The sequence below is a fragment of the Salvia hispanica genome, chromosome 2 (assembly GCF_029641045.1).
Source record: "Salvia hispanica isolate PSC_SH4W2 chromosome 2, Shi_PSC_v1, whole genome shotgun sequence".
NCBI classification, from domain to species: Eukaryota; Viridiplantae; Streptophyta; class Magnoliopsida; order Lamiales; family Lamiaceae; genus Salvia; species Salvia hispanica.
This window is the reverse complement of record NC_142693.1, coordinates 34070561-34094997: the sequence shown is the minus strand read 5'-3', so window position 1 is coordinate 34094997 and position 24437 is coordinate 34070561. Positions and strand designations below refer to the sequence as shown.

The window sequence follows — 24437 nt, the reverse complement described above, 5'->3', positions numbered from 1 at the left end:
CTTAACCATAACATACAAAACACTTGATCAGTTATTTTCTGTTGTCTCTTCTTATACTATGATAAAATTGCTGCCAATAGCCTCAAGCATTCGAGTTAGAATAGTGAAGAAAAGGGAATGTATCAATCATAAATGCACTTGTCTAGCGCATACTCGTAGCTATAAAGAACAACATCAAACGCTTTATATTTTCCCTTTGCATAGGATAAAAATGAGTGATGATGTTAAAGGCAATACGTTTTCATATCACAATTGATGGGATTAACATGCAGGTAAAAATAGATATTTCCCCCGAGTGCTACTCTCTTTGAATTTGCAGCTTACTTCACTTATATCAGAGACCTCGTATTTACATGTCTGACCTAATAAAGACTAGTGAGAATAATCAGACATCTGAATTCACAACGTTCTTTCTATTGCCATCTAACCTGTTAAAACCAGATTTCAGAATTTTGTTGTCTTGAAGACTTGAACTGTCTTTCTTGAGGTTTTTGCCTCAGTCTCATCTAGAAAATTCCATAAAGGAATCAAACAATGAGAGGTATCCAAAACTGGTGCTTTGAGAAAAGGGACTAGTTTTAGAAGATACTTACCTAAGGAGAATCAATAATTTGGCAAATAACGGTAACAGAGTGTGGTAGATTTGTGAATGCCATTTCCAACCTTCTGCAAGAAGACTGCCTCAAGCACAGATGAAGTGGCGTTGAGAAACTTCGGAGTAAGGATTTTTGTGTCATCTGGAAGATGCGGAGAACAAAACACTGTCTGATGGATGAGTATATTCGGATAGCCCATACTACTCATGGAATTCTTGTAGAAGAGATGCTCTATCTGGGTTCATAATCAGAAGCTGTTGTATGTCTTTTGGCAGCATATTGAACACTATTTTCAGATCTTTCTTTAACTTGTTACAGACTGCTTCAGAATCTTCATTTACTCTTCCATACTGCCATGGAGAAATATTTAGTTAATGGAAACACATGGACTGATAATATACAAACAACTGTCACTGATAACAGAAAACCTTGCGTTGTTAAGATAAAAGCAGCAGCGAAGTATGATACAAGATGCAATCTGGGCTTCCTCATTGAGAAACCATAAGGCTAGTAAGTATTAACCCTTAGGTTGTTATCACTTACAAATATAGATACTCTTCAAAGTGAGAGAGAAGTTGTTGAACTGATTAATCTTGGAACATCTGACTTGCAAATCAAGAAGGGATTAACAATCTAAGTATGTTAAGTACCTGCATTTTTGTTACGACTTAAGGTCATGTTACACTACACCTAATTTTCACAGGTTATTACAGGATATAATGTTTAGGGAAGTTTACACTAGAAACCACTTGGCATCCATTATGCCCGAGTTGCTAGGAAAGTCCATTGAATCCACATAAACATATACTAACATTATCCAATGCAGGAAGAGGAAAAAGCATGTTAGTGCTAAGATCCTCATTATCTTGTATTATCTCATACAAATACATAAATAGAAGCATTTTGAGGCAGTTAAAGCCCTCTCTGATTATCAGCACTTTCTTGCGATTATTTGAGCAGAAGCAATCGAGTCCATTATGTAAACATAAATGAATGGATATTGGATAAGATGTCAAACCATAACACTGGATCTTCTCCGCATAAACAAAGTTGATTCAACAGAACAACGAGGAGAAGCAAGGAGCAATTCATAGTGAATTTTACCCCTTGGTCCACAATTTTCTTATGCATAATCTTCATTAAATAGAGCTGTGTAGAATAGCAAATAGAAAAGTACGATATATTGTTTAATGAGTTTGAGTAAATGTTGAAAATTCTTACTCATGCGACATGCATTTCACCAAAGCCAAAATTGTCATGAATTACTGCATTAATATTTTTTATAATAAAAATCACTCTTGCTAATTTTAGAGAACTTGCCTGCATTTCTCCGAGAAGGTGCCTCTCAATTGCATTGAAGGAATCAACAATTTCCAATTCTGACATTCTACTTATCAACTGGTATATATTGGTCTTTACTCTAGCTTGCCTCCACAATTTATATTGTTCTTGTTCAGCAACAGCACGCTTTCTTCGGAACCATGGGAGAAAGTTATATCCTTTCAGAAACTGCCTGCATTGATATTCAGAACATATTATTATCTTCAGGAGATATCAATAAAATAGTCATAGAAACCTAAGTTTGCCACACAATAACCTATAATATTCAATTAGCATTATAGCATATTAAAATCAATGCAACTTAAAGCAAACCCTACTAGATAGGTGAAGTTCAGATTTTGATCGCTTACACTTTCTTATAGATGATTTCAAAACAGTCAATGGACTGATCACTGATGTGCACGTTGGCAAGAGAAAAGGAATTAATTAAACAAGTGGATTGAGTGAAGAACTAAGCAATACCTGTAGAGATCCAGCCAATTTGACTTCATCCGCTTCAACAAAAACTTTCCTGGACCTCTTGCAGACAAACTCTCTAGGAACTCCTCAGCATTGAATGTGGGTAGAGGAGGGGGATCGGAAAATGGAGACGATGTTTCAGAAGGTGTAGTTGGTCTAAAATATGGACCAAAAGGAGCCAAGAAGTTAGTCGTCAACTCCAAAAAATGGCGACGTAGTATATCATTGTTGACAACCGACATCGACTCCTCAACCCTGGGAGACAGTCCTGCATCAATAAGTCTATTCAGGATAGATGTATCCGGCTTTGTCAGTCCAGCATAATTCGTCCATACAGCTTCTTTATGCTCAGTCATTAGACACAGAGGACCATCTCTCTTCAACTTCACAGCATTCAAGAAGTTTGCAGGAGTGAATCTCTTTAAAGCAACATTTTGACCAGGCGGAGTTCCTGCAGCAGTTTTAGAACCAAAAGGATGGCGGATAGAATTTGAAGCGGGATTTCCAACTGAAATAATGTGAGGCATATTACGAAGTGCCTTTAAGAAGAAAAGGTTTGTCACGCCTAGAATCATTGGAGGAAAAGAGGAACCCTGAGGAAGAGAGTTCAAACTGGCAAACTCCGGGTCGTGAATAGTAAAGTAAGGTCTGAAATCAACACTCAAAAGAAGTGGGGCAACCAAACTAACTAGACCAGAAACAGCTTCAGAACATTGCGGAGGTGTTGGTGCTATTATCAAGATGGGTTCCCCCAAAAGCAGGAGTTCCCACAGCTTCCAAAGTTGCAATAAGAGTCCACGAAATGTACCAAAAAGATCTGAGTCATGAAATAGGCCCTGAGGAACTGATAGATTTGAGGGGAGAAGAGGAGCAAGTGAGGAAGCAGAGTCTTCGAAAAGTCCACTATTTGATGGCAAACAATGAGAAGGTGGCAGATTCACTTTTAGCGATGCATTCCCAATAGGAAGCTCCATCTGTTGACCCGGCACGGGTGTAGGCCACTTTGATACATAAGCAGCAATGTAATTAAGTGCCTTGCTTCCAATGTCAAAGTACAATGGCCCCAAAATTTGTAATAAAGGTCTAAACACACTCGTGTATGGACTGTATGAAAGAATAACCACAGATTTTTGCTCGCCTCCACGCTTTAGTCTCTCATCATGCCTCTGCCTATTAAACACAAAGCCATACAAGAATCGGGAGTCATAGCTGATCTGACTTTTACCTATTGGCTTCTGGGGAGATAATTTATTATCCACTACTTCAACGATCTCTGTTGATGCCACACTCGAAGCTTGAAGGTTTCTCTCTCTTTTTGTGCGGAAAAAGAATATACAATCATGGATGCTTGAGCGATTATGATGCTGTGAAACTGAATCGGGAAATGAATTAAAAGAGACTTCAAGCTCCTCACTTTGGGTAAGACAGCCAGGAGGATAACACTCTTCAATCAGCTGACCCTGCTCAAGATCAAACCTGATGATGCAAAATGCAGCCACCCATTGCTGCAAAGATCTTTCATCAACTTCCGGTGCAGGCTCCGACTTGAGAGAAAATGATGGCGACCGGCTCATCTCAAGATCACTCAAAAATCAATAGACACCAATCATATAATCTGCACATACCGTATCCACACAGTAAAAAGAATGCAACAGAGGTCAGCCATAAGCGAAACAGCACCAAATCTGCTGCCAAAGTTAGTTAACCGGGCATGGTTATGAGCACAATTGAAATTCATGGATACAGTTAAGGAACATAAGCCAGTGTCTCCTACTATATAAATGCATAACACTAACAAGTATCACTACTATCTACAAACTATACAATCTAAGTTACAAAATACTCACTTTTGGATAAAAAATAGCTGCAAAAACATTCAATGTTTGCTGACATTAGCGCATCTCATTGACTTAAAATCCATCCAAGTTTTATTAGTATAGTATTCAAACAAAAAATTATTGTTTTGAAACATACCCATTGATTATTGTCCAAAGCTATCTGTAGGTTACTATAGTTGGAATTCATTATTTGCTCCCAAGTAAAATTTAGACTTTTCCCACAACATCATTGTAAAATAGAATAGCATAAACCCATAAAATCAGGAAAAATGTTTACTTTTCAATAAAAGGGGCTCCTTCATTTCCATAACTATTACCTGAACTGTGCAGCTCGGATCTGACAAAAGGAGAAAAATTCGAAGAGAAAAACTGACTTCTTGTATTGGGATTGGCGCTGATTGAGAAAAGAGAGTGTCGCTGCTTGTGTGCGTTTGTGAAAGCGCAGCACTTGAATGAAATGGACACCAATTCGAGCTTATTTACCGCTGCGTTGTTTTGGATTTTGGGCTGTGCAATCTTCAGACATTCCTTTTTAGTGCGAGTCAATAAATATTTATGCATAAATCAGAACTATTAAAGAAATAGTAGCACTACTATACGTTTTTTTATGTTTATCCTATATGTTGGCAAACTCACAAAACAAAAAAAAGAGTGGTGCCTAAAGTAGGTACATATTTTTATAGTATAACTTTTCCATTTTAGGTGAGGTATTGGTGCCTAAAGTAGTTATATTTTTATACTCACATACTCCCCTATAGTTAAAGTCAAATTTGGCGTGGACATACAAGTATATAATCTATTTTTTTTTATAAATTGTATAATAAAATGTAAGTGAAGTGAGTTTTTAAGATAAAAATGAAATGTGACTTTTATTATAGGAAGGATATAAAATGTGATTATTATTATTATGGTACGGAGAGAATATAATTTTTCCATTTTAGATGAGGCAAATCAGACGATATGATTATCAGTTTAATCAATAATCAATTGGAAGGTAGATAAATCCTTTAAAAATTAATGGTAGACTGAAAAATCCACTAAAAAGAAGCTGATGATTTTTGATATTTTAAGCTTAAAGATACATCATTTCGTTATTAGTAATTAAATTTTTGCATAAATTTTATCTCGTACCAAATTTGCAAAATATTTAAAGATTGTCACTCTTTGTTGCGAATTTTAAATATCAAATTATTTTTGCAACTAATCGCAACTCAAATTCAAACTATAAAATTTAGGCAACCCAAATGTAATTGTTTTGACAGTTTTGTCTTTAACTGCAAAAAGAACAGTCAATTGTGGGCTGCAAATTAAACTATTTAGAATTAAATTGAGAATAATAACTATTAAGAACAATTTTACTGCTGAATATGATAACTAAGCCACAATTTGTGCACCTCAAGATAAGTGAAAATACATACAAAAAAAAAACATCCAATAACAGAACTTTGAACTACTCGTGAATAATAAAACCAACTTTTTTGGCAGGAATAAAATGAGCACAAACACTATAACAAAAGGAGCAAAACATTATATTACACATTTACCCCAACTTTGAACAGCTTGTAAGTATATACAGGCAAAAAGCAAAGCACAGAAACAGTTAATCTCTAACTCCAGTTAGTTGTTGAAGTCTAGCAATAACAATTAACCGACCTCATATTGTTGTAGTAGTATTTTGGAAGAAACCTACCTTTACTTCATCCATCTAGGTGTCTACTGTTAAAAATGAAGAGTCCCGGAAGATGAGGCGAGGTGGGAAATCAACCTAGGCTATACATCATATACAGGCAAGCGCTCCTCTATAGACACTCGGCAAATTGGGCATTTCCTACATTTGTCGGAGCAAGAGCTGCAACACATCAACAAATGTTAGTATCACATTCAAAGACGAGCTACCCAAATCACATAACTAAGAAAATCATGTGTGGTACCTGCACAAAATGCGATGCCTGCAAGGAAGGAGCACAATGCAAATCTCTCCCTCGAAGCAAACTCTACACAGAATTTTTTCCTGGATGATAATGCAACAAGGCATTTAGTTTGCTAAAAGGGGTATTTTATGGTAACCACAAACACATTCATGAGTGTACAGACATATGTGCAAAATCCTTGTCCGTGGTGCTACTTTATAAGGATGTTGCACATTCATCAGCTTCGGAAATTAATTTATAGGTTACTAAATAACCGTACATCAGATAAACGTTAAGGCATATGAATTAAGCATCACAGCGAAACACAAAATTGAGACAGTTACATGTTGAAGTCTCTCATACTCCTGCTGGCTGAATTTCGTAATTTCTGTTTGCTCACCAAGTGCTGCTTGAAGTCTCCAAACCTATAACAAGACCACCAAGTAAAAAAGGGAGAAAGGTAGACCTATATTTAAAGCTGTAGTGAAGGTGCTAAGGAAATAACGAGAATGCAATTATGTAGATGAATTCACCTCCTCGGCAAGGTCCCTCTTTGGCATTTTCTTCACTATTTCAGGTGGATAACCAGAGAAAGTGTTGTATCTGTCATTCATTACTTAAAATATCAGCATGTTATCATTCCTAAACTTGCATAGTTTAAGATTTGATTCTAGACCAACGCCTTATTCCATTAACTTGCAGATAGAATCTTAAAAGGCCGATCAGATCACAGATAAAGTTGAGTGTACAAGATAGGAAGAAAAGAAGCAAAGACGAATAGCCATGGAATTATCATCATAAGAAAATCATAGCAGGAGAGACAAAACCAGGACAGTAGCCATCCTAATTACTATAACTAGGTCAAAAGGTTCATTTCTTGCATGGTTATGTGATATCATAATATCATGGCCATTATATCTAGCAATGCACGACAAAACAAGTTTCCAATACTATTTTATTTTCTGTAAAACTGAATTAAGTCTTTTGTTGGCTGCAGATATATACTTTGTCAGACATAGTTCCAGTATACTCCAAAAGCTTTACTCAGGCTTCAGAGTTTTTCTATGAATTTATTGCAATTTTGCAGTTACAATATTCTGCATGATCTGAGAATTTTTGACGCCATCTCCGTTTCTATTTTTGTCTTTATAGGTCACCAGCCAATTATCATTTTTTAAGACTTCCTTGTAAGAGTAAAACATAAAAGGATACTCAAGTATGAAAGCTGAGTGCTCGGCACTTTACAGATGAGCATATAATCCATTTAATTTAAAACATAAGACAAGTGTTACCCTGAGGCCCCATCGTGGAATAGGCGGGCCTGCTCTTCTCTGCTTGTTTCATCAATGGACCACCACCCAAGCAGCCTGAGAGAACAAATATATAAAAAATTGTCAGTTTAAGAAACATCTCCACAAACTTGTTCAATGCTAGTTATCACAACAGAACCTACTGTGCAAAACCATGGTTTTAAACATCACCTGGAGCCATGATGCAGGAAACCAAACAGGTCACGAATTCTTGAAGAGTATACAAGATATCTTCCTCCAGCAGCCTCACTTTGTAACAAGAAAACAACTTTCTCTACTAATCTGAATATGGCAAACAAGACAGCAACTCCTTGCAACAGAAAGATGGGAGAGAAGACAACTGGAAGAGGAATGTTCTTAGCATCTGGTGGAGTTCCCTAATTGGAAATGAAGTCAATTAGTAAATAAATTGAGAATTATTCAATAATTCAGTTAAAGAACCTAAAAGAGCCAAGATGAGTACCTCCAGCTTCATGCAGAGGAGGACTTGAAAAACAATAATTGGAATTTTCATTAAGTGACCACCAATGTCTTGCAGGCCACAAATTCTATCCTGCAAATGATCATCAGATGATACCACCAAACCACTATTCCAGTCCAGATATCGTATAGCACTAGAAGACGAGCTTTCTTCTCTTGTTTGCGAGTTTCTATGAATTACTGGATTTGACCATTTTGTGCAAACAAGAAATGCAAAACATTCGGCAATCCTATAGAAATATAAGATGAGCCAAATCTTAAAAATGCACAACTCTACATAAGCACAGAACTGTGGAGGTAAAACAACTCTTCAAGTGGGATTATACCCGTAATTTATGAACAGGTCCCACCAGCCAAGAGCACCGACATCACCTGCAATGTCAGAATTTAAGATGAATCAAAATGAGTATAGCAAACATGCAACCATTTAAACATTTAAATCATATCGTGCAAACAAAGAAAGCAAGGAAAAATTAGGTTTTGCCACTTATTAAGATGCATAGCTATATATTCTTATTTCTGCTCTCAACTTCACAATGTCCGTCCACTATTTGCTTGTTTGCAGAAATTACAAGTGCTAACAAATTTCCCTCTCTTTTGGTCTCTCTGATAATTGACAATTTATCTAGTCAAACAACACCCAACGTGAACAATAAGTCAATAACTAGTGCCCTGATATTGCCATTGGTCCCACATCATAAACATGACCATCCAAGGAGAGTGTTGTACATGTTTGCAAAATAAAAAGAAAATCCTATGCAAGAACTGGACAGAGCATTTACATCCATAAAGCGAATTCTAGCAAGAATGAGATAGAATGTTTTTGTTTTCTGAAGAACAAAGGTGCTTGTCCCAACCACGATCACAAACATCAAAATATGCACACTCAAAGTCACTAGAAGTCAAGAGAAATGAACTTACGACATAGCTTCAGGAGGGTGAATAATGTGGCAGCAACAAAGAAAACCATTGATATTGCTACCCAGAAATGCTGAGGTCATGAAAGCAGTCACTATAAGTAGCCTTATAATGTCTAGAAAACAAGATAAAAAACAAACAAAAAGATACATGTCATGAAAGAAGTGAAAACTATACTACTAGGAACCTCAACTTTACAGTTCTATAAATTATGGTCAATAATTCAGATCAGTTTTAGGATGCTCTTCAAAGAACAGAATAAGATTTGTTCAGTTGTGAAAGAATGCACAACTAAATTATAGACTGAAATAAGAATTTGAGACTTAAGAGAAAGATAGTAATGAGAGCCAAAATTTGACTTCTTGAGAATAAAAGCATCTGACACTCTTCACCTATTATGTTTTAAGAAGAAACTTACAGGAAGTGTTTCCCATATTGCATCATCACTCATGCTTTCATCATCTCCTGGTAATAAAGCCTTGCACATTCTGGGAAGAAACATGAACATAAACCATGATGCATTGAAAGGGTTGTGAAGTTGAGTAAAGCTCGGGAAAGAAAAAGTCTCTCTAAGGCACACCTTGTTGGACAAGGATTGTTATGCATGGACTAAATTACTTTAGTAAATCATCTGTTAGTGAACACTTATTCTGTAGTTTCTGGTTCATTTCTAGAGTTCAAAGTTTGAAGTATGGAAAAGGGATATCACTATCAAGCCAACAAATTTTTCTGTGGAGTGATATCTTTCCATGCCAATGTACTTAAACTCTGAAAACAGTAATCTGTTGTAAGAGATTGTTGTTACATATACTGAAGAGAATAGAAGATTGAGAGAAAGGGTATTTGAGCAAACATTGTACCTGAAATTGTCAATAAGGATGATAACCTCAAATGCCAGCAAAGGAAGGAAGACAATTTTAAGGTGCAAAGCAGAAGAATGATTAACTGCAATGTGAAGAAACATTTTTCAGCAAATTATCAACCACCAACTGCAAAAATTATGCATTCTATTCTTCCGTTAGCTCATCTTACCACTGCCATGTGAGAAGAAGAAGCAGGAGGCAGATTAGAAGGAAAGTTTTCTAGCAGGGAAACTCATAGAATCTACATGAAATACTGCCTAGGGCTAAAAATCATGAAAGAGTTTTGCTTTCATACCATATACACTCTCGAGATATATACAAAGCAGCAGTTCGAAAGCAACGAGCAATGGCACAGCAACCACAGCATGGCATGGGGCCCACTATTCAAAACAAATATATATTCAAATACAAAACAAAGAGATGTAAAAAAAACTAGCACAGTGCCGCATATTTTACATTTTTCCTACGGATGCACTGAGAAAATAAATTATTGAAATATAACTGAATGGTCATAAGGTGGCATACATGGCGATCATGAGGAACTGATGGCGCAGGAAGAGAAAATCTTCCTCGTGCAACAACTGCATGAAATAGCCACAATGGAAAGAAAATAACCCTGCATAAGAAATACATAAATGAGGCTACATTACTAGGACAACCAACAGAGATTATCTAACAAGCTGCTTTGGAAACTACACCTACTTATTAGTTTTTAGCCTTGCTTGTACAGTGGTCAATGAGCAAAGACAAAGAAGAGTTCCAGTTACATTCTAATAAGCATATACATAGACATGTATGTAGCCACACAAAGTCAGCCCTTAAGAAAGTGCAAACAAAACAAATAACATGTAGTCCCTATTTGGTTTTTATTTACATGTTAAAGAGTTAAAAACTAATTCCACAGACCATTAAAATTTTCAGAAATCAATGATTTGCAAAACTTGTCCATCCCCTAAAACAAACACAGAAGACATTTTCCATCTATGGGCATCACCATCAACCTCTAATTTGTTTACTAACACACTCAATCATGGACAAGATTTAATCTTATATGACAAGATCAAAGCAAATTATCAAACTTTATGCTTAAACTCATGGCAGCCATTTTGTGGTTAGGGGATTCACCAGCTATTTGCGTACGATATGCTACTCTATGCTAAAACAAATGAATTGAGTCTAAAGCTAGAGGGCCCTGGTACTTACAATGCCAATCATCAGTTTTAGACATAACTAAAGTAGAAGATATTAGACATTAGGCTTTGACTCAGTTTTGGTCGGCCAAATCCATCATCCCAAGACTCTATCCACATATGGAAAACGGATAATCAACAATTCCTTGACAAAGCCCAAAAACTAAAACTAAAACATTAACAACGTAGATCTCAATGAGCACATGCGCATAAAAATAAAATTATCCCAAAATAAAACGTGTGCGACAGCTAAATTAAAATAGGTTATCGACAATTGGGGAAAGAAAATAAATCATACCACCAAGAGTAGGAAACGGTGTGATCGATCTTAAGAACAAGCAGCACCGTGAAGAAGAAAAGCAGAGTGTGCGCTGTCACTCCCTGCAGCGACTTCCCCACTCTTCTCCAGGTCATCTCTCCCACTCTCTAGCCCAGAGTGTGCCGAATTCAGATATTTATCAAGCACAAAGTGTGTCTGTATCACTATATGTATACGTGTGTATATAAATACAAAAACCACTGCATCGATATTTGTATCTATCTATCTATCTATCCATTAAAATCTCGACGCCAACAGAAACAGTCAAAAGCAGCAGATATTTCAGAGAAAACAGAGTTTCTGAGAAAATGAATTCGGACAAAATAGCAAAAGGGGCGGCTAATTTGTGGTATGAAAACGGAAAGGGAGGGAAATCGGGGAGAGGGGAAAACCTAAAGTGGAATGGGTGGGCGCCATTGATGGTTGCAATTGTATAATCGAAAGTCGAAACGTCAACAAATTGGAAATTTTCGATAATGATTCAAATTTCAAAGGGAAAAGTGAGCTGAATTAAAAACCACAGGAGTTGCTGGAACGTGGTTTAATCCGCCATCCCACGCGCTCTATTTTCATTGGCTTAATTTCTATTTTCTCATAAACCATTACCACTTTATTTTTCAAATGTATTTTTATCTTTATATCGTTTTGTCCTTTTCGTGTGGATTGCTAAATATCTCTTTCTTGTCATCAATTTAATACAAAAATGCATACTTAGTGTAAATTTAATAGATAGAGGGTAATTGAATGTACTATGAAGATTTTTATCAGTCTCATTCAAGATTCAAGATGTTAGTATTTTCTTTTTCTAATTACTTTCTATTTTTGAAATATACTTTCTTTTCTTATTAAAATTTTTTAACTTTTTTTCTATTTTATTTCACTCAATAAAATGCATACATTATATATATATATATATATATATAGGTTTGTGTTAAAATGACAACCCCTCTTAAAATGACAACGTGACAACGCTTATACAGCAATATTATAGACGTTACACAGCAATATCCAACACGTTAGACAGCAATCTATATAGATTGCTGTCTAACGTGTTGGATATTGCTGTTCAAGAAAAATTGCTGTTTAAAGGCCAGCATATTGCTGCCCGTCTTTTTTGGGTTTTTTTTTTTTTTTGCCACGTGTCAGCTTATTATTTGTCCACGTGTACAAATGATTGGCTAGAAATGGTGTTATGGTGTTATTTTAAGGGGTGGTGGCACCCTAACACACCCCTATATATATATAGGGGTGTGTTAGGGTCCTTACAGCATCTTAGCTTAAAACACAGCACAAATCACAACCCTTGGATCATTAGATTGGATGGTTGTGATTTGTTACATTATGATACTAAAAATCTACATTATTAGGCGAGGTACATTATTAGACTAGAAATGTACATTGTAAGACTAAAACTGTACATTTCTAAACTAAAATGCTACATTATTAAACTAAAATGCTACATTATTATCCGAGCTACATTATTAGTCTAAAATTCTACATTATTAGATGACACGTGGCATTAATCTAATCATTAGATCATATGATCCAATGGACTGCAAGTGTTTTGAGTTTTACTTATACTTAGCGTTCTGACCTGAATACATCCCTATATATATATATATATATATATATATATATATATATATATATATATATATATATATATGGGTGCGATCGTATCATAACTCATATTTATGTGATAACCTAATAACCCAGGGACGGATCTAATGTGCAAGGAGGAGGGGTAAATGTCCTCCCTCAAAATTTCATATCAATGTATAAATTCTATTGTAGAAAAAAATTAATATTAGTTTCTTCTTTAAATGTCCCTCCTCAAGCACTTCAAATATCCCCAATGTATTTTTGCCCCTTCTATGATCATTTTTTAGATCCGTATCATTTTATGGGTCAAAAGTATCATTTTTACTAAAAATGATATTTATACACGATAAAATGATATTTTTTCAGCATGCATAAAATGATACTTTTATTCCATAAAATGATATTTTTCGTCCATAAAATGAGGATTATTAGGTTATCACCATAAATATGGGTTATGATATGATCACATATATTAATTTTATAGTAATAAAATGTAAGTGAAATAAAGTTAGTGAAATGTGTGTCCATTACCGAAAATAGTAAAAACTGAAAAATGACAAATTTATTGGGATATGAATTCATCAATTCTTTTGGTGCTTCTGATCAACTTTATAAACTTTTGAAATGGGAATATAAAATTACAATTTTTTTATTTTTCTCAATTATCACATAATTGATCGCAATTAAAAATAATATGGAAAAATTAAATAGAATATAGAAACAAAATCGCACCATTAGGGATATATCGACATCACTTACCAACACTCCATTTATAATAACGTTGTTTTGAAAAAAATAACATAATTTTGCTGTAATATTAGGAGCATTTGATTTTACCTTATTAGTTTCAATTTAATTAAGTATGAGATAATTGAAGAAAGTTAAAAAATTGCTTCATTTCAATCTTAAAAGGTTATAAGATTGACTAAAAATCAATCAAATAGGAGTATTATAATTTAAATGATAATTAATTTTTTATTCTAAGTTTATAATTGTAATTGAGTTATTTGAACATTTGAGACAATATGAATCTCATTGATTAAGCTGTTATCAGGTAGTACTACTATCATTTCAGCCGAAAGCTTTGAAACTGGTCATATAACCAAATTTTAGTGGTCCTTTGTAATTTACTAATTTTGGTTCCAATAATTTAATGTATGAGAAGTATGAGATCGTGGAGCCTGATGTTTCATCCAAAACGTTAAATGTCCCATCACAATTTGGCTTTCATACAAAAAATATCATATCCAAATAGTAATTCACAACTAACTATTGAAATGCATATTAATATCATTAATTTATAAAAATATGCAATAATTGCACAATTCAATTAAAATTTGAAGCTTGATCAACGTGAGTTAAGCGTGCTCTTATTTTTAAAACTAAGAAGTACCGTATAATTTATTGACGCCAACTATATCACGTATTGATCCACGATGAGTTGCTAAATTTGAAAGTAAAGAAACACTTTGAATTGAGAGATACTCAGTTTGTTGTGTCATGCTTAACAACACGCACGTGGGTGTGTGTTTACGTCTCCGCTAAGCACACAGATCTTTAGTTAAATTTTACTCATGAAACGGTGGTGAGGAGTGTAGGACTTGCAAAATCTTTACTTAACTTTTGATGGCGCAGCTTATGATTGTTGCATTAGCAATTCTTATATTGCTAGTGGTAATGGTGCTTCGCTTGTTTATCGAATGCAGTGTGTTCGGAGCTCAACAATTAAGTGGCCGAATTCGTCCTCACCGGAGAGGAAATCAGGTGACGATGAATCGGGGGTGGTTTCGTTGTCAGTTTTGCCAAGCACCGGTCTGCAGGCCTTGGGACCGTGGCGATTTGGTTAGGAGGCTATCCACTTTCAAGTCGATGACCTGGTTTGCCGAATTTCACCACCTTTATTATCTATCTAGATTGAATGCAGCAGCTATATTGTGGATGTTGGATTGTGATATAATGATAAATGTTTCACTTATAATGCCAATGTCTCGGAATCCTATTGATTTTGGAAGATTTGATGTGAATCATTATAATATACTGTATAATGATAATGATTTATTTTATGTCAAAACTCTTGAAGATTTTCCTCTCTCATTTTAATGCTCCTCTTTATCATTAATAGTCATGAGATCTCTGCATGATTCTGTCCTAGTTCAGTGAAAAGATAAGGACACTAGTGACTAGACAAGCAAGCACTTTTTAAATCTAGTCTTTTTTTGAATCTGAACTAACATAATCGATCCTTCTAGGGGCGAGCCCTTTGGAATGTGCGATAAGGGGTTGGGTTAATGTTTATACGGACGCAATTGCTTGTGTCTCATGCAATGCACGCCTCCTCTTTTCTACACCATCAGCAACAAGGCCAGTCATACTTTCTTGATCGGCTCTTCTGTTGCACTATTATTCCTGGCTAGTTTTCTTTCACTTGTAGACTGTTCCTGAATCCAGACTCTTTTTGGTTCATGTGTAATCAGTTGAGAAAGCAGCTATGGTATTCAGCTTGAAGCTGGAAGGAGGACATAATTTGCTGTGCCCTTGGACTAATAACTCATGTGCAGAAGAACTTGCTCAGTTTCCGATTCTATCCAGGGCAAGTTTAACGAGGACTACAAGAGGCGGTTTTTATCACTATCACAGTTAATAGCTCTTCCTGTTACTGCCCCTATGGCCATCGATGACTCTAGAAATTCTCAACTGGCGCTATTTCTTAGTGGCTCTTCAAGTTTTGCGTGTCATGAACCACTTGAAAGCTCCGGGACAAAATCTTCAGGGCATGTACCTGAAACAAGTTCTTCCATCTTGTACTATCAGGTTTGGGTTATAACAAGTCAAAATCCATTAAAAAAGTTATCTCACCTTCAAGAAACACAGGTCCGCTAGTCCTAGATTGTCACCATAAACTAGCAAGCATGCAAATGTTCTGAATGGGCCGTGTCATGGGAAATGTGCCACTTTGAATATCTATCTGAGACTTGTAAATGATCTATAATGCGATGAGGACCTCAAAAGTCAAAGGCATGGCATATATTGAAGTTCTTGTGATACTAAATAAAGATAAAATTTTTGCTTCATAATATAAAACCATGAGCTAGTTTAAAATGAAACTAGCATAAAATAATCAATTAGATTCTCGGAATAAATGAAAAAAGTACAAATTTGAAGAGCAGAATTTAGGAAATGTTTGAGAAACCTTTTCCACCCCTTGTTTATTGTCATTTAGATGACCAAGCAGTCGAAGGTAGGAGAGAAATATTGTCATTTACATTCTATCGGGCTATTTCCTTGTTGCCATGGAAGGTAACTCAGGCTCAGCTTGAGTAACAGAGTTCTAAGCATACATTTCGTAAGAAAAAGGTGAGTTTGTCATTGTTGCAAGCCACTTTATGGGGCTCTCCTCCTCAAGGTGGTGGTTTGGGTGCCTCTGAACGGCCTTTTTAGACACTGCACATGCATACTGTAGCGATTAACGTAGCTGCACTGTTGCACATCACTTTTTTCCTTCTGGATCAAATAACGATCATTGTGCCTGCACGAAACACACAGTTTATATTTTGGTCAAATCATAAGTTGTCTGCCTCTTGTCTATCTCAGACAATGTAATTAGTTGTGTATGGGGGTTTCAATAATATTCTCATGTTGATATTAATTCGTAAGATGCATCCTTACTCCTTAGTTAGCTGTTTATAACTGGACCAGTTAAAGTGAAGAATAGTGACTTTTGGAAGTGTACAGGCACAGAAGCTGATTAGTTTGTTTGGCTGGGAACCTCGTATACTACCTTACAGAGTTGACTTCAAGGATGGACAAAATGATTCTATTAAGATGCGAATGTAACAATTACAACAGGACAAAAACTGAAAGGTAATATCCATTCTTCAAGTGAGGGTACCAACCCTTACTGTGAGCTGCAGGTTGATCCTAGTTCTGTTGCTCTCGATTGCCAGTTATGCGGGGCTAGCGTTGGATTATGGGCTTTCTCTATTATCCCTCGGCCTCTGGAGTATATAGATTTGTGGGGCTTACAGAAGTTACTGATAAAAGTTTGGCTGCCCATGGCCATGATGAGGCTTGTGCACAAGAAGGTTCTTCAGACAATCAAATATGCATTGGACGTAGGAGAAGTATTTTGAATACTGGTAGCAGTGCTTCAACATCCTCAGGATTCACAATTGCTGGTGGTTCCCACAGAGGCCATCGCAAGTGGAGGATCAAGCATTGGTACAACAAAGTGAAACCGCCAGGACTGAAGAAACCTTTGTAACCATAGAGACAAATGCCATTGCAGACGAACCGTTAGAGGTTCCCGAACCTGTTCCAGAAGGCTCTGATTTGAATTTGACTGGAACTGTAAAGGGAGTCATTGCAGTTGCTGGTGAGTTATCTAGCTCAACCCCTGAGAATATTACTTCAACTAGAAACGCAGGAGGGCTTGAGCCTCACGGAGAACAAATGTGTGGAAACCACGACAAAGTTGGCAGCTACCAAAGAAGCTATTTCGATAGTCTTGGAAACGGGGCGTCACAGTGCCAGAAACCTATGCTCTGTAGTACAAGTAAGTTAATTCATCTCTCAAAATTTTTGAATTCGGTTCTTTTTCTTCGGATCTCATGCTCTTTGGGTAGTTTATTTTAGACATTATGTTTAGGATATTCCCTTATTTATTTTAGGAGCATGTTGATGCACTGTAAAGATTGACATGCTTGTTTTTATGTAATACTCCATTATATCAAGAGTTTATAGGAGAAATGATGCATTCTTATGAATACCAGAACAAATTAATCAGTCATGATATTACTTATGATACCAAATCTTGTGCAACCCTAGTCCCGTATTCATTGCTCATCCTACCCTGGCAGATTTTAATAAAACAATGGAGTTTGACCCAATCAAACAGCACAGGCATTTTTGCCCCTGGACCGTGTCTACTGGCAAATCTGCTCCTGGATGGCTACAGACACTATCAGCTTTGAAAGAAAACAAGGAGCTCAGTGGTGTGCGCTCATCTAGTTTGATAGAGGTAAAATGAACTAAACCCTCACTCATTATTAGACTTTTTCGGCCTTTCTAAATAGAAGCTACACCTACTGCCAAATCTGCTTAGAGTTCATGTGTATGCGCATGCCAATAGATTACTTGTTTCAAAAGAGTAAGGCTAACCCAGTTTTAGTTTCTAATTTCCCGCTAAAAAACCATAGAAAGTAGTAGTATGTAAGATACTTGACCCGCAATGACTCGTAACAACACGTGTGTGTGTGTGTGTAGTGTAGTGTACTTTTGCTTTGCTTTCTATTGGTGCATCCTCATCTGGTTGTGATATTATCTGACTTGAGTCTGTGAAGACACTATTCACATCTCCTGACAATAAGAGAGCCAAGATTAGCTAACACTTTCAACATCATTATGTCTCAAAGTGGTCAACACGCATCGGAGCCCTTCAACTCCTCCAACTTGTGGTGGTTTCCTGCATTGTATTTAGCAAGAAGTAGGATCAATGAGAGTGCTAGTTTAGGTGAGATTTTCACCATCACCTCGTTCGTAGCTAGCTTGTATTGTCATTAATTTGGTTTGCTCATAGACTGTTTGTCAACTGGAGAAGTTGAAGGAAATGGTTGGCATGATAGCATTGGATTATCATTTATGATTATCCCAAAAATATAACTCCCACATTGAGAAAATGAATAGAGCAGTTGGTGTGGATTTTGCAGTCATCCAATGAGTCCACAATTTGTGACGACAACCTTTGAGTAAGGTCTGTTGAAGCCCCTTTCTGCGACTACAGCCCTCTTGTCCCCTATTAGCTTTGCCACCCTACACATATCAATTCACCACTTCAACTTTGTAAGCATGTGTTTGCTATAGTTAATTTATAATTCAATTTTAAATTCTTTGTTTCCTTAAATTAAGTAATTGGCAGCATAAAATTATCATTTTAAGAGAATGTAAATGCGCATAGGCAGAGCAGAAGGAGGGGTGATGTTACCTGAAGTATGGCGAACTAGTATTCTCCTGCACAGTCTTCACACCCTGAATCCTCTCCACCACATCCATCCCCTCCACCACCCTCCCCACCACCAGCGCCGCCTCGTCCAGCTCAGGTGAGTCCTTACTCGCGATCACAAACTCCGTCCCGTTGGGATCCTTCCCCATCTCCTCCTCATCAATCTCCAGCTTCCCCTTCCTTGCCACCAGCTTCATCTTCGGCGCCGGCTTCGATGGGTCCCTCACGATTATCCCCACGCTCCTCCCCACGTTCCTCGTCCCTGTACACCTCCCGCTCTGCTCCTCCCACTCCCGCACCAGATCATCCGCCCCCGCCGCCTTCCCGCCGGTTTTGCTCGCCATCTCTGCATCCACGCCGTACGACCTGAGGCCGCCATGCTGCACGTAGCCGGGCATGATCTTCACGAACTCCTTCCTGCGGTAGCTGACGCCGGCTGCGCCGCTGACGAGCTGCGCGAACCTGGTGGAGCCGGCAGGGACGTCGTCCGCGTAGAGGCCGATGACGATCCTGCCAATTGGCTCTCCGTCAATGGAGATGTCGAGGAATGCCTGCTTGGTTGGCGCGGGCGGAGCGCAGGTGGAGATTGGAGGTGCATTGGTGACGGTTTCGGCTCGGAGTGGCTTGGCGGCAAGTAGGAGCAAGGTGGAGGAGAGAAGATCACGGCGGAGAAGGGGACTAGGGTTGGGATTGGGAGGAGATGCGGCGGCGGAAGGGGGCAGGAGGGGTTTTGGTGGTATGAGATTGTGGTAAAAGAGGCCGGTGGAAGAATGCATGGCTTTTGTTGAGGTGGGATTATCTGCTACTTCTATACTAGTGTTGGGTGTTGATTGATGTATGTGGATAAGGAAAAGGCGAAACTCCCCATTTTATCCTTTATTACTTTTGTGGCACACATTTAATTTGCATGGCCAATAAAAGACTCACTTTGATTTGGCAAATAAGAAATATAATGAAAAGTATATGAAAAAAATGAATGGAAGATGAGTTCCATTACTAAAAGTAGCCTTAAGTAGAATGTGAGATAGTTACCAAAAGTAGTAAAAAGTAAATGAGACGATTATTAACGGATGAACGAAAATGACAAATTGAGACAATTAATGACAATAAGAGGGAGTATGTAAAATGTACAATGCCGATGACAAAACTTACATAATTTATGCTGTAGTATATAACTCGGACAAAATTAATGTATCATAGATAGGAAAACAGATAAAAATCACTTTCCCTACACCTTAAAACATTACACAATACCTGTATAACCTGACATGCTGAAACAAAAGTCCAACAATAATGCCCCCTTGCAATTTCTTCAGTTAGAAAACTTTGCGACCAACTTTTCGACGTGAATTATGATATCATCGATGCAAGGTCGAACCGTGGCTTGGGGCTGCAGCATCCATTTTACAAACTGGTGAAGTGCATCTGGGTAAGGCGGGTTGGGACCGGCTGGCCACTTTACTTGGGCATTTACTATAGCAAGCTGTAAGCTCCCGCCAGATTCTCCGAGTGCATATTCAAAAGGAGACTCGCCGTACCTAGAACGAGCATTATTGAGATTATACATTGACAAACGACACTGAAGACTGGATGTCCAGATAAGAAAAGAGCACTTCTTACATTATGGCAAACAAGGTGCAACCTAATGACCATATATCTGTCCTCTCATCTATGTCTGCGTGACTAGGGCAATCCCATAATTCAGGGGCTCGGAATGGGGCAGAACAGTGTTCGGAAGCCCACTCCTGTATGATCAACATTAAGAGATAAGTAAGAATATATAACAAGGCTGAAATGCAAACCAAAACCCATATGACAGTTCAATTTATAGCTTAATGACTGATGGCAGCTTTTGTAAGTAAGCAATAGATGAGATGTGGCAGTAAAAAATAAGAAAATGCACCAAATTGGTCTGTATAAGACAAGCATATCACATTAAGAATTCAACTAGTGGAACCACTAATCACATCCCAAATTGGGAAACAGGGAAAGTTGGGGACGCAAAACAGGATTAGCCATATACTCCATAACATTAACCCAACTAGCATTGCATGATGGGTGAAATGCAATGATTCAATGAACGATTTGATTGATTTTATGCTGCAACTGAGATGGCAGAGTAAAGAATGGAATAATAGCTTTAAAATAAAAATGGAACCTGAAGCTGTAATGCTTCTGAACGACTACGGATTTGCTTTCTTGCAGGACGGGCACTCCCAAAATCCATCAATATAGCTACAGGAGGCTTGCCTTTCCTGTATGTCACAAGGACATTGCCAGGTTTAACATCATTATGTGCATGGGGAGGGTCAAAACTGTGCATATGCTTGAGTCCTGCACAAAGCTGCAGATGAACAAGTTGCTGGTAAATTGTTTCATCATACTTTGATACAAGTGTAGCTATAAATAGAAATGTCACTGTGTATTAACTATTAAAAAAAATTACTTCCAAACCCAGATTAATACACAGTAAAAGATTGGAATTTTACACACTGCATGTGTGTCAACAATAACTGCAACATAGTTAGCATGAATGAATGTTTCTATGTGAAAAGAATGAAATCCATGAGTTTTGTTGCAAAGAGAAACAGACAATCAACAAAATGTTCCTCTTAAACATTTTCTGAAAATAAAAAAGAGCTATAATAGGTATCTCTGCATATAACCAATATACACGTAAAGCAACAAACTAGAGGAGGTATTATTTTTCTTTCATATTTACCTGATGAAGTATTTGAAGCACATCCAAGGTGGAAAAGAACTCTTTCTTAGCTTTCATAGCAGTGGTGTTGTCCAATAATGTTCCATCCAAATGAACAGGAAACAACAAGTAAGCTTCATGCTTCCAGGACTGATCTTGTGAAGCCTAATCAACGGAAACAAAAAAAAATTTCAGACAACTAATCTTGTGAGAATATAAGGATGCAATTAAGGAGCACCAAGGATCGTTTCCTTGAAACAAATAATGCATCATTCACCTACTATCACTTTCTAAACTAAATAAAAGTCATAGCAAGATCTTGCCTTGACCAGTGGAATGCACATATAAGAATTTATCACTTCATGCCACAAAAAGATCTTTAAAAGATCCCAGTAAGTCTATGGTAACGAGTCATGGCCCAATCACTCTCATGTTTCATATACAGGTCTTAGTTATAAATATTTGTTTCAGACATGTAAGGCTTTTGAATCTAAAAGAAGTCCTGAGAATTGCCAAACATACTTGAAAAAAAAAAAAAAACCTAAGATGAGAGATAGCACAAGTATCCCATACAATTGGGTTTCATTAAGTAGAAAAAGTGACCCACAAGTTAATAGACATTGCTGAAGCACCCTTCAAAATCAGTATTACAATTAACAAAAACAAATTCAATTGCTGAGAACCTGCTTCATTAAGTGTCCCGCTTGGTAACAGTGAACATATTAACATTTCAACGACAATATAAAAGCAAATTTATCTCGGTAAATAAGTGCAACTCAGAATCACTAAGAATGGATGACCTGGCAGGATCTATTCACATCACTTCTCCCATATGGCATGCATGTATACTGATACTACAACTGAAAGTTTTCAAGGTAATACCCTCCTTCATAAGAATATAGCCACTTTAGCTCGATGTCGCAACCTTTCTATCAAGAATCAAACATGATAACTGCTACAAAATGACAAAGACCGATGAAACCAGAGAGACCAGCAATCACCTTGACTGCAATGATTGCATGGTCCAGAAGAGGAAGCAAATTAGGATGGTTAAACTGAGACGAAACACGGATTTCGTCCCTCACCATCTCTAGTTGCTCGCTGTTTTGTATCAGCACTTTCTTCACTGCATATGTTCCATCTCCTGCATAATGTAACACACCATGTAGTGTCAAATCAGGTCATCGCTATGCCTATGCAGATAAACTAAACCAACCCTTCTCTGATACAAATAAGTACAAACTAAGCAATTTGAACTTAACCATGGGCCATGGCTTTAACGGTACAGTTTACCAGATTTACTTGCGAAAACCTTTTAAATAATTTTATTGTTGTCATTTAACTTCTACAGTTTGAGTAGCACTTTGGGCTGCTGCTCCACTTCTCCCCTATGCGAACTGATTAATTTAACTTTACAGGCAAAAAGTTCGTACTCGATCTGTTACCTATCTAACAAGTTCTCAGTCATCTGTTTGCATCCTCATGAGAGATATGCAAGTAACTTGCTAAAGTCATTGGACATCTAATCGCCTCTCCTTGTCCAAGCAGCAGATCCATCTTTAGTTCATCACATATTTACTGGATAATTGCGAACTTCATACTTCCGGATCCTACTAAAATTTAGCAATATATACTCCATACACTATCGTACACATATTATATTCTAAAACAACATCAATTTCTAACAAGCGAGCTCAAACGTCTCATTATTCTATTCTAGCACTCGTGGCGGTAGCATACACAGTAAAAGCAATCAACAACTAGAATGAAATCAGATCGCCGCGGATTAGGCGATCAAATGCGAAAATTTACCGGAGATATGCGAAGAATCCTTGATTTTGGCGGAAATGCCAGCGGCGGGATTGGAAGGATCGGAGATGAGCTCCTTGACGAGGTAGACGTAGGCAAAGCCGCCCTCTCCGAGCTGGCGTACAATCCTGAAACGGTTCTCGTTGATCCAAACGTCGCCGGCGCCATTGACGGCGTCGTACAGAGCATTCAGACCGGAGAACGAGCACCCCATCTCTGATCTCCCTCCCTCTGCTTTACAATCTGAGAGAATCTGATGTGAAATGCAGAGGGTTGACACTCACTCACGTGAACTCGAATCCCCAATTCTCAGATCGATCTGCGTGGAGAGTGCTACTGCTCCTAGTTAAAGAGATTGAGAGTCACGCTCGCTCACGCTCACGCGCCTTCTATTTTCTGTAACGTGCCCTTTTCAACTATCTACGGAAATAAATCAATAAATTAATGTTCAAGGAACTCAAAATCGCAAATTGTACTTCCTCCGTCCCGCTTAAGATGACACGTTTTCCTTTTTAGTTTGTCCCAACTAAGATGACACATTTCCTTTTTTGGTAACTTTCTCTCTCCAATTAATACACTCAACCACTTTTTCTCACTCCTATTAAAATATTCATCTTCCTTTATCTCTCTACTTTAATACTTACACCCACCTTCTCTCTCTCTAATTAAACACTTTAACCAATAACTCCTAAAATCCCGTGCCGGCTAAGCAATGTATCATCTTAGCCGGGACGGAGGGAGTAATATTTTGATACTATTATATTGTAATTATCACGTATAAAGTTTTTATTTGTCTTATTTGTGAGGTACTATTACACTTGTGATTAGTAGAATTGCGGACTGTCAATCATTTTTTCTCTTTAATATTTTTGTGGTAAATTTGTCTCTAGTATTAACAGCATTTCATTATTTTAGTTAGAGTGTGGGATCAAAATGAACAAAAAATGAGATTATTGATTATAAACGAAAGATTTTAGAGTGTAATTTAGGAGTTAGGAGGGGAGTGAAGGAGTATTCGATTGATAATTAACACTATTTCTATTTGTCTCACCAATTTATCACTAGTATTATAACTTATTTCAAATCACTCTACATATAAAAGT

At 37.2% G+C, this 24437-nt stretch overlaps 4 protein-coding genes and 1 pseudogene across 5 annotated transcripts; 1 reads left to right on the top strand and 4 right to left on the bottom strand.

Moving 5' to 3' along the window:
- Nucleotides 1-162: 162 nt before the first annotated feature.
- Nucleotides 163-4789, bottom strand: LOC125201407 (uncharacterized). The gene is made up of 5 exons (XM_089065656.1): nt 4552-4789; nt 2400-4081; nt 1917-2109; nt 594-946; nt 163-506 (listed from the first exon to the last, which is right to left on the bottom strand). Exons 2-4 carry the CDS (start codon nt 3968-3970, stop codon nt 797-799), a joined length of 1914 nt encoding a protein of 637 aa, XP_088921782.1. The 5' UTR covers nt 3971-4081; nt 4552-4789; the 3' UTR covers nt 163-506; nt 594-796.
- Nucleotides 4790-5742: 953 nt separating this feature from the next.
- On the bottom strand, nt 5743-11775 carry LOC125201425 (uncharacterized). Its single transcript, XM_048099521.2, has 14 exons — nt 11204-11775; nt 10241-10331; nt 10011-10095; nt 9713-9797; nt 9271-9340; nt 8856-8925; nt 8261-8306; nt 7918-8164; nt 7626-7831; nt 7437-7511; nt 6678-6747; nt 6489-6569; nt 6166-6245; nt 5743-6083 (listed from the first exon to the last, which is right to left on the bottom strand). Exons 1-14 carry the CDS (start codon nt 11317-11319, stop codon nt 6005-6007), a joined length of 1401 nt encoding a protein of 466 aa, XP_047955478.1. The 5' UTR covers nt 11320-11775; the 3' UTR covers nt 5743-6004.
- A 2604-nt stretch (nt 11776-14379) lies between these two features.
- On the top strand, nt 14380-18278 carry LOC125193363 (uncharacterized; annotated as a pseudogene). Its single transcript, XR_016135496.1, has 5 exons — nt 14380-14718; nt 15074-15189; nt 15295-15637; nt 16559-17378; nt 17683-18278. The product of XR_016135496.1 is annotated as an uncharacterized LOC125193363 (transcript).
- Nucleotides 18279-18422: 144 nt separating this feature from the next.
- LOC125200651 (Cyclophilin-like peptidyl-prolyl cis-trans isomerase family protein) lies at nt 18423-19695 on the bottom strand. Its single transcript, XM_048098351.2, has 2 exons — nt 18807-19695; nt 18423-18634 (listed from the first exon to the last, which is right to left on the bottom strand). The coding sequence occupies exons 1-2, from the start codon at nt 19598-19600 to the stop codon at nt 18532-18534; spliced, it is 897 nt and encodes a 298-aa protein (XP_047954308.1). The 5' UTR covers nt 19601-19695; the 3' UTR covers nt 18423-18531.
- A 210-nt stretch (nt 19696-19905) lies between these two features.
- Nucleotides 19906-23715, bottom strand: LOC125200650 (uncharacterized). Its single transcript, XM_048098350.2, has 6 exons — nt 23338-23715; nt 22527-22669; nt 21547-21690; nt 20983-21168; nt 20445-20569; nt 19906-20362 (listed from the first exon to the last, which is right to left on the bottom strand). The coding sequence occupies exons 1-6, from the start codon at nt 23546-23548 to the stop codon at nt 20137-20139; spliced, it is 1035 nt and encodes a 344-aa protein (XP_047954307.1). The 5' UTR covers nt 23549-23715; the 3' UTR covers nt 19906-20136.
- Nucleotides 23716-24437: the final 722 nt, after the last annotated feature.

Bases quoted from the DNA above. Each gene is read 5' to 3' on its own strand.
- LOC125201407 (XM_089065656.1), bottom strand. From the start codon at position 3,970: ATGAGCCGGTCGCCATCATTTTCTCTCAAGTCGGAGCCTGCACCGGAA. The intron at 2,110-2,399 runs GTATTGCTTAGT...ATATCAATGCAG, and splicing joins AATTGGCTGGATCTCTACAG to GCAGTTTCTGAAAGGATATA. The intron at 947-1,916 runs GCAAGTTCTCTA...TCTCCATGGCAG, and splicing joins ACCTTCTCGGAGAAATGCAG to TATGGAAGAGTAAATGAAGA.
- LOC125201425 (XM_048099521.2), bottom strand. From the start codon at position 11,319: ATGACCTGGAGAAGAGTGGGGAAGTCGCTGCAGGGAGTGACAGCGCAC. The intron at 10,332-11,203 runs GTATGATTTATT...TTTCTTATGCAG, and splicing joins ACCGTTTCCTACTCTTGGTG to GGTTATTTTCTTTCCATTGT. The intron at 9,341-9,712 runs GTACAATGTTTG...GTTTCTTCCCAG, and splicing joins ATCCTTATTGACAATTTCAG to AATGTGCAAGGCTTTATTAC.
- LOC125200651 (XM_048098351.2), bottom strand. From the start codon at position 19,600: ATGCATTCTTCCACCGGCCTCTTTTACCACAATCTCATACCACCAAAA. The intron at 18,635-18,806 runs GTAACATCACCC...TGATATGTGTAG, and splicing joins ACTAGTTCGCCATACTTCAG to GGTGGCAAAGCTAATAGGGG.
- LOC125200650 (XM_048098350.2), bottom strand. From the start codon at position 23,548: ATGGGGTGCTCGTTCTCCGGTCTGAATGCTCTGTACGACGCCGTCAAT. The intron at 21,169-21,546 runs GTAAATATGAAA...GTTCATCTGCAG, and splicing joins TGCTTCAAATACTTCATCAG to CTTTGTGCAGGACTCAAGCA. The intron at 20,570-20,982 runs GTTCCATTTTTA...TTGATCATACAG, and splicing joins CAGAAGCATTACAGCTTCAG to GAGTGGGCTTCCGAACACTG.